At 34.1% G+C, this 9,589-nt stretch overlaps 1 protein-coding gene across 1 annotated transcript; it reads right to left on the bottom strand.

Annotated features, from left to right (window-relative positions):
* Positions 1–1,593: 1,593 nt before the first annotated feature.
* Positions 1,594–8,683, bottom strand: LOC127720492 (ankyrin-1-like). The gene is made up of 3 exons (XM_052227079.1): positions 7,524–8,683; positions 7,086–7,221; positions 1,594–4,828 (listed from the first exon to the last, which is right to left on the bottom strand). The coding sequence occupies exons 1-3, from the start codon at positions 7,704–7,706 to the stop codon at positions 2,103–2,105; spliced, it is 3,045 nt and encodes a 1,014-aa protein (XP_052083039.1). The 5' UTR covers positions 7,707–8,683; the 3' UTR covers positions 1,594–2,102.
* Between the last annotated feature and the right edge of the window lie 906 nt (positions 8,684–9,589).

A 9,589-nucleotide genomic window follows, 5' to 3' on the forward strand; every position in this document is an offset into this window, starting at 1 on the left:
ACTAAACTCTCTAATAATGATTGTGGCCAAGTTTGGTTAAATTTGACTCAGTAGTTTCAGAGGATATTTGTAAAAGTTGACGGACGACGGACGACGGACGCCAAGTGATGAGAAATTAATATCTTATATATCTTTTTAGGAATAAGAAATAAAGAAAAACAAGCTATATGGAGATAGCTGTTTCACTTTTAAAGTGTTATTGTATTTCACTCCCCAGAAGAAACAATCAGGTATATTTTAGAAATTATATGATATGGCTTCGAAAACACTAAATTTCAAATATAACACCCTCTTCCCAACAAGACAGCAGTAATTACATATAAAATGGGTTACATAAAAACATTAAAATAAGTGTGTAACACATGACTAAAATATAAACTGCGTTACATGAGAAACATTAAAAACTATAGTACACACGATAAAATGTCTTGTTTGCTTAACTTGATTGAACTTATGTTTGTATTATGAAGGTTTTACTACACTTTTCTTATAAACTTAATATTATCAATGATCGATAGCAATGAGGTCATGGTCATGTCAGGTCAGAACCTAGACAGACATGTACATCATACAATCATACCATACACCAAATCAAGTTAGCATCTGCGAAACAGGCCTAATAACGAAAACTGAACATTGACCAATGAACCATAAAAATCAGGTCAAGGTCAGATTAAACCTGGCAGACCACATCCATACACCAAATATAATTGACATATTGCTTATAGTATAGATAAACTTACAAAACGAGACAAATAATGACCAATGATCCATGAAAATCATGTCAAGATAAGATGAAACGTGCCAGACAGACAGGTACGCCTTACAATCAATTATATTCACCAAATGAAAATAGTGGCCCTATTGCTTTTTATGATTGTTGAATAGACAAATCCATAAAAACTAAACATTGACCAATGAACCATGGAAATGAGGTCAAAGTCCGATGAAACCTGCTAGTTCTACAAGTTCACCGTAAAATCATTCCTTACACCAAATAAAGATGTCCTATTGCTTATAATATCTGAGATACGGACTGGAACACGAGACTTAACCTTAATCACTAATCAACGAAATCGGTTCGATGTAAGTTTAACCCTGTCTGACAGACACCAAGATACCAAAGGCACAATCAAACTCATAATTCGAAAATAAAAAATAAACTGACAACGCCATGGCAAAAAATGAAAACGGCCAAAAGACAAACAACAGTATACAAAACACAACATAGAAAACTAAAGACTGAGCAAGAGGAAACCCACCAAAAACCGGTGTGGGGGAGGAGGATCTCAGGTGCCAAGGAAGGTAAGCAGATCCTGCTCCACAAGTGACACCCGTCGTGTTTCTCATGTACGGAAACACCCGGTGATAAGTCTAATTCGGCAGGTCACATTGTAAACAAGGTATGAAGCATCCAGGTCTTCTACCTTCTGAAATATATAGCTTTATACAAATAGTTTTACGCCGCCGCAACCAATGCCGCCGAATTACAATCCATATGTCTCGCATTCTGCTTCTTTCGTCGCAAGCGAGACAAAAACTATGTTACACATACAATGTAACTAAGATATAAGCTTTATTACTACTAGTAAATGAAAATCTTAAAATAACTACGAAACAAATAGCTAGAATGACCAACTCGATCGTCTCTTGGTAGCGTGATCTCATCGATTGTGAGAAGTCAAGAGTTGCATCTCTGGTGAAAACAAAATTTGAAAATCGATATTTGCAGCCTCTCTACTACACATGCGCCATTTAGAAGTAAAAGCTGTTTGACTCGGAGTAGGAATAATGTGTACCGACATGGTAACTTGTATTCCTGTGGACTAATCCTTGTGAACTTATTTAGCATACATAACGTATAATAACGTAATAAAACAAAATTGTCTTTTATTACCATTGAAAATTAATCCAAACAAAATATATATTAAACTTCATAGATTTTTTCCATGAGACATTGATTGTCGAAATGTGTTATGGTGCAGAAAAAAATGGTACCGTTTATGTTATAAGATTCCACCATCTTTCCTGTTGAGAGACACTTTGATATATTTGTCTAGTCGCTTTATTGTCCTATTTCTCAAAATATTTGAACTTTCATCTTAAACAACGCTAAATGGATCAGCTTTATACCTTAATAATAATTTGACGATTTCTCTGAATTGTTGGTGAAACAACATCGATATGTCGTCTAGGTATGAGATAAACAGTTTTTCCCAACCCATGAATACAATGTTTCTCCAAACCATAGACGTGATTATCACATAGTTACGTATAGCATGTGACGCTATATGCAATGGTGTATTCAAACTATTATCAACAGCGTTTGGATCCGCGTGATTTTGTAGGAGTAATCTAACAATTTCAACTTCACCAATATGTGTAGCCAAGTGCAAACACGTTTCGCCTTTGACATTGTTAATATTTGGATCAGCATTAAATTTCAACAGTATTTCAACAATATCATAAAAACATCTGTGTGTAGCAAGGATCAGTGGTGGGCCATTGTCATCATCATTATGGTTAGGATTTGCTCCATTAATTAATAACAAAGAAACAATTTCCGAAAATCCATTCACAGCTGCTGCCTGCAGCGGGGATACATTATAATTGTTACATAAATTTGGATCAGCCTTAAATTCGAAAAGCAAATTTACAATTTCTATGTATCCTTTTTCAGCTGCAGAAAATAATGGAGTTTCATTAAAACCATTTCCCAAATTTGGATTAGCTTCTCGCTCTAACAACAATTCAACTAAATCAATGAATCCACTTGATGATGCAATAAAAAGTGGAGTCATATTAAATGATGAATGCGGTTTTGTTAAGGGGCCTTTCAAGTAAATAAAAGAAAGCCAATTCATATCCACTACATGTTTTGCACACAAATTATCGAATAACCCTCCATTCTCTAAAAGTAGTGCGCACGCAAACTGGTGTAAGTCATCTTGAAGCGCATCATTTGATGTTTTCATTTCATTCATTTCGTTACGCGGATTATATTTTCCTTCCACATGTGTATACATATTAGGGTTCAATCCCTTTTCTAATAATAATCCTGCTGATAAAATGCTGTTATTCAGACAAGCAACAAAAAGTGCAGATTCATCATACACAGACAATATAATAGGATCACATTCAAAATCTATCAGTAATTGTACAATCTTCGCGTTGTCAAGAAAGCAGGCAGCATGTAATGGGGTATTATTATTTCTACTGTTAATATTAATATCACACTTGTGTTCTAGCAAAAAACTGACAATTTCTGTATGACCTAACAATGATGCAAAGAAGAGTGGTGTATGGCCATAGTCAGTACGAATGTCTATGCTGCACTTGGAATTTATCAATAATTTTACCATTTCAATGTCGTCATTTAGACATGCCATGTGGAGCGGCGATATCTTTTTGTTGTCACATAGATCAGGATGAGCAGCTTTATTCAATAATAATTCGACAGTTTCAATATAGTCACTATCAGTAGCAAGAAACAGAGGGGATCGACCATTTTTGTCAAGAACATTTACATTAAATCCAATATCAATCAGTGAGTGTACAAGATAGTTGAATCCCTGATTTGCAACTGTAAGTAATGGTGACGATTCTTTTTCTGATAAAGATAAAATGTTGTTTCGCAAATCCTCGTTATTTTCCAGGTGTTTCAAAAGGTTTTGTTGATAGGACGTATAAGTTATCTGAATGTTGGTGAACACATTTTCTATATGACCATCACGAATGTCATTTGAAATTCTGTCAAAATATGCGTCTTCCTTATTCGCAGCAACAAGAATGATACCTTCGGACTCGTCTGCATTAAATGACTGGAACTGGAATCGGTCACGTATTATATCTGTATGTGCGACTTTGAGACAGAGATCAAAATGTTTGTTACCGCAAAACAAAACCAGGATGTCAAAAATCTTGTCGTGTAGTATACAATAAGAGTTTTCAAATTTCTTTACAAAACTGTCGATGAGCTTATTCAATTGTAATTTTACAACATTGATTGACAAAACAGACGAAATTTCAAAATGATCAGATAAATCCAGTAAAATATTTCTTATTTCTACCTTCCGACTGAAAATGTTTTCGTCTATGCAGTTATTATAGATAACAAATAAAAATAGTGTTGCAAAAGTTGTTTGATCAGTTTCGTTCATTAGAGATTCTAGTTCTATATTAATTGCTTCAATAGGATCAGAAAAATACACTTCTACATCGCTTGACTCTTTTGATGAATACAACTGACATAAAAGAGGAAAGAAGTCGTATTTCGTAAATATGTTTGATTTCTGTAAAACTGTTACTTCCTTTGCCGATAGGTAAACCTCTGCGATGAGAGATCTTTCTTTCTCAGACAACGCATATTTTGGGGATGTTATGTCAACATGAACTTCAGAAAGAAGTTTTACTTTAGAAAAGCATCTATCTTTGAAAATATAATTTCTGCATGAACTTAATATTTTTACGTATTTGCTACTTAAAATAACTTGGATCGCATTTGATAGTACACACCAGTTGTCTACCATTTGAAGGTTTATGGCATATTTACCACATATATCATCATAAACAAATACTTGTTTGCACTCTGGATTATAGTACTGTATAATTTCACCTGGAAAATTAACTGGAACGATAACATAATCCTCTTTATCGCGTAGCTGAAGAGCAGCATGGTGTATCGCGATCGATTTTCCACATCCTGGCGGACCTATAACTGTCAAGACGTGTTCGTCGTGGAGAAGTTCTAATATACGTTGGAAAGCTTTGGTTTGAACAACCTTTTCGTCAATACGGGACCATTCTTCTAATAGACTGTTATGTACAACTGTAGAGATGTAAAACAATAGTAAAATAATTGAATTCAGCCACCAAGCACAACTTCATTTTAAGAAATATCAATAAATCATTTTCTTGATTAAATAGTATACATTGATTGCGTCTTTATCTATACCTAATGAACATTATGTATTTGGTAGCTGATTGTACTTTAATCAAGAATGTAGTGATAATAATAGTTTTTAAAGACAAACATTTCTTCCATCTTTAAGATAGAGTAAATTTTACTATGTTTTTTTTTATGATTATTTTTAGAATTTCTAATCAGAAGAAATAATTTTTAAACAAATGTATTACTGCCTTTGCAAGTAAACGTCGTAAACTGCAGACAGGGAAATGCATCATTGTGACTTTGAGACAAAGAACAGCGGTAAAAGCGCTCAATAAGAAATCATTACATTTGCTTTTAAGTTTACATGTGTGTGCGGATAGTGATCTTGTACATGTTGTAAATGTTACTGGATAATATTGATAAGATCAAAATGGAAGAAATATTCTAGAATATTATTTCCACTGTTCATGATGAAATCCAAAAGAACTTCTGTCAGGAGGAAAAAATATACGTTGACATGATTTTGTGACATGAATTGATGTTCTTTTCTTTTCCATTGTTAGCTGATAAAGATATTGCTAACTGGACGAAGTAAAATTGCCCATAATAATAGCTTTATATAATTTATAACAATTTCTCGTGAATTTTAGACATAATGTTCGAAACTTCGTGTTTAGTGACAACTTCATGTTTTTATGGTAAATCAATATCAATACGGCTATATTTATGTAATAGTTATACACCGAGGATAGGTGTGTCTGGATAAGAAACCCCGTCGGCCGGAGGCCGGAGGGGTTTCTTATCCAGACACGCCGTATCCCGAGGTGTATAACTAACTTAAACCCCATTCTAAACCCTATATTTGTTAACATTGATTATTAAATGAAAAAAAAACGATAGCATATTTAGTGACAATATCGAACCATGATTTATAAGAATATTTTTTGTATTACATGAAACCCCACTAGTAACCTTTCTTTGGTTATCTTCGTTCAAACTTTGACAAGTGAGTATATTTTACAAATGTCAAGTTGTTTTGCATATTCCCGTTAAATCCATGTGCTATTATGGATCCGCAGGTCAAGGTTGTATGTTTCGTGTATTCTTATTACAAACAAAAAATACATCATGCTCCTGGTATACAGTTGTCAATATGGACGGGTATAAGACGGACGACATTTTGTGGCAAGCGTTGGATTTGGTAGAAGCGACTAAAGATAAAGGCAATATTATAACCCAAAGTACTTACCTGTATCAGTTTAATAAACAGATAAAGGTAATCATAACTGTATTTTATATCTTACGATTTTATCAAAATCAAAATCAAAAGCCCCTCCCCCCTCTTCTCGAGAATAAACAAACATTCATATTCGAACATACTAAGGGATAGATAGGTGTGTCTGCATTAGAAACCCGACTACCAGACACGCTCAACATACAATATTTAATATTGCGGAACTCCCTTTTTTGGGGCAGTCAGGGGCTGATCCAACCGGGGGTTCCAAACTCAAGAGAAAAAGGGGGGTCCAACCATTCAAATGCATTGATCTTTTAAATAAAAGTCGGGTCCAACCCGCGGAACCCCAACCCCGGATCAGCCACTGGGTAACCGGGTGGGGGGGTCCGGGAGTTAGAATCCCATTTTTTTTAAAGATCAATACTTTAAAATAGAGACATATGACTGGGATAAAAAAAAATTACCTTCAAGCAAAAGAGTATTTAAAGGATTATTTTTGTATTCAATATAGATGCTTATTGGAATTTCCTAAAATGTGTTTGTTTAATATCATGAAACAATTTGTAGTGAACACTATTAGTAATTCCTTATGTTCATGCTATTTAAAAAATAATCAATTTCTATTGTTACGAATATCAATGGACTTTGTTTGCGGGATGTAGAAGCAGGGGTTTCCAGAAACCCCGCTCGTCACACCCTGTGGTCAAAATCCATTGTTATTCGTAACAATAGATCTATTCAATTTACACTTGTTTCAGAAATAGAAACTATGAAGTATAACAATAGGACTGGGGTGTAACAAAATGTAATCATATTTTGACACGATATATCAATATATTCTGTTCTTGGTACAGTCTTACTTTTATTCCATGAGATTATCTTAGTATTTGTTTGTTACCTTGAATCAATTTATGAGATTTGAACATCTGTAAACTACTGTTGTGAAGAAAAAAATACCTGTTGCTCCTTTCGGGATTTCGCTTCTTATATTTCTAAGTTCTATCAAAATTTCCTTGTCATGACCATCAAGATTACAGACTTTCAAATCAGCACACAATTGTGTGTAATTTTGTCCTCCGAGGAGTGTTATAGCCTATAAAATATAAGTATTTCGTAATGTGGAACACTTTTAAGTTAAAAACTATACAGAAAATGTCATTACCTGCAAATTACAAAATATCCTTTTAAATCTCTTCTCACTTGTTTTGCAGTTAATTGTATAGATTACACATATAAACTGCATGTAGAAAAATCTTTAAAAACGTCTTATGGAGCCTCTGACGTTTAAAACATAATTAACCATTTTCAGTTTCAGTTTCAAAAGTTTACTTAAGAATTTTATTTTCATAAAATGACAGAACTTGTAATTAATGCTAGAAAGTTAAAATAATTTACCTGACCAACTTCTTTCCAGCAGTGATGAAATTGTTGTTCTGTCAGGGTTCCACTATCGTTATGAGCAATCTCATTTCGATAAAATTTGATTCTTGCCAAAGCTGCCCCTTCAGTCGTATCAGTTGATACTGGAAGGTTGTCTTGGATATTAATGTTTGACAAATTCCGGAGTAAGCATGTCATAAGAGTTACATCAAAAGTAGAAGAGGCAGCTATACCTGAAAGTACATTATCTTTTATGCATGTCCTTTACCAGCTGGTAGCATGGTAAAGAATAGTCCCGTTTATGACCACTTTATAGTTACTTGATGATGATGATGATGATGATGATGATGATGATGATGATGATGATGATGATGATGATGATGATGATGATGATGATGATGATGATGATGATGATGATGATGATGATGATGATGATGATGATGATGATGATGATGACGATGATGATGATGATGACTGCCTAACGTCCAGCGGCAAATTAATATGCATATTCCGGACGAGAACATGTTAATTTAATATGAATATAAACCCTGCATTGTACTAGGCGGACACACTGAGCCGGAATTTTGACGTGCTAGTTCACAAGGTAACAGTCCGCAGGAAGACATGTCATCTTACCCGGACACATTATTCTGACTCCGAGCCAACCAGTCTTTGCTCTTACTCCTTAATGCCGTATGCTTAGCGGAGAAGCAGCCAATACCAATTTTGAAGTCTTTAGTTTGACCCGGCCGAGGTTCGAACCAACGACCTCCGGCACTCGAGGCGAACACGTATAGTTACTTGAAGTGTACTTGATACGATCAATGAATGTTAGCCTTTTAATTGTAAAGCAGCTACTAGCTCATGATAAAATACATCTAGAATATAATCAAACATTCAAAACAGTTAGCGAGATGGTCAATATATTTTTTTTTCTCCTTTGTTTTAAATAAACAGTTTTCAAGCATACATGTTAGTGGATAAAACATACTTTTTATTTAGTACACTTAACCGGTTCGTCTCCATAAGACTCATCAGCTGCTCTCGAATCGAACAATAGGAAAGCCAAAACAATAACGAAGTAGAAAAACAACCATAGAAAGAAAACATCGTCACAAACTAATCTGATATAAAAAAGGCTGGTATAGTAGAGAATGAGCAGTAATAGATTTACACTTCATGAATTAACAAAAAATAATGTATCGAATTTCATTATCGATGTAAAAAACAAATAAAAGATAAAGTACCGAATATATATTAATAGAAAAAAGTATTAGCAAAAATACCAAACTCCAATGTAAATTCAAAAAGGGGGAAGGTCGTAAAACCTGACAAAATCAGATATAGGACTATATTTACCAACGGAATGAATGGAAAAATAAAGGCAACAGAACAACTGTCATATTCCCGACTTGAAACAGACATTTTACGAGGAAAATAGTGAAATAAATCTGGATTTATGGCTAGGTAAACCTCCTACTTGTATGAAAGTTGTTTATAGTTTCGTAATATTGCAAACATTGACAGAGCAACCCAAAACACATAACAGGTTAATGTGACAATAATCGGGATCCAGCAGCAAACTGTGTAATCATACGTAGAGCGTTCCAAAATATATATCATGAGGAAAACTTACATACCAGACAAAGCAAAAGCATCGACTCCTGTCCCCACCCACCTCAAAATACAATATTTTAATCGAGCTCCCATTAAAATCAGAAGTGTTAGAATAGGAAAATCATGCATTTATAATGTGTTGTTGCATGCTACTGTCACGATCGAAATTTTTTGAATTGAATTGATTCGAAAATAACATTTTATATATCGGTCTTATTTATTGTTATATATTTTATGAATCACGAATCATCTTTATAACAAACTCAAAGTTAACGTCCTAAACTAATTAAAAATATGCCTGAGATTGGGAAAAGTAAGTTCCATTGTGTTTGGTTGATTATCCTCTTCTTCGTCAGATCTTGAATTTTCGCTTTCTTTTGATTAAGAACCGTCTGCAATCCTGATGGATAAAATTCCTTATCAAACTTTACTCTGACAGCTTTAGGTGCTACTTTGAACAGCAA

Source organism: Mytilus californianus, unplaced genomic scaffold (genome assembly GCF_021869535.1).
Source record: "Mytilus californianus isolate M0D057914Y unplaced genomic scaffold, xbMytCali1.0.p SCAF_11, whole genome shotgun sequence".
Classification (NCBI taxonomy): domain Eukaryota; kingdom Metazoa; phylum Mollusca; class Bivalvia; order Mytilida; family Mytilidae; genus Mytilus; species Mytilus californianus.

Coding starts and splice junctions, on each gene's coding strand:
- LOC127720492 (XM_052227079.1), bottom strand. CDS start 7,706: ATGACATGCTTACTCCGGAATTTGTCAAACATTAATATCCAAGACAAC. Junction 7,222..7,523: donor GCTGGAAAGAAGTTGGTCAG/GTAAATTATTTT, acceptor TATATTTTATAG/GCTATAACACTCCTCGGAGG. Junction 4,829..7,085: donor AATCCCGAAAGGAGCAACAG/GTATTTTTTTCT, acceptor ACATCTCTACAG/TTGTACATAACAGTCTATTA.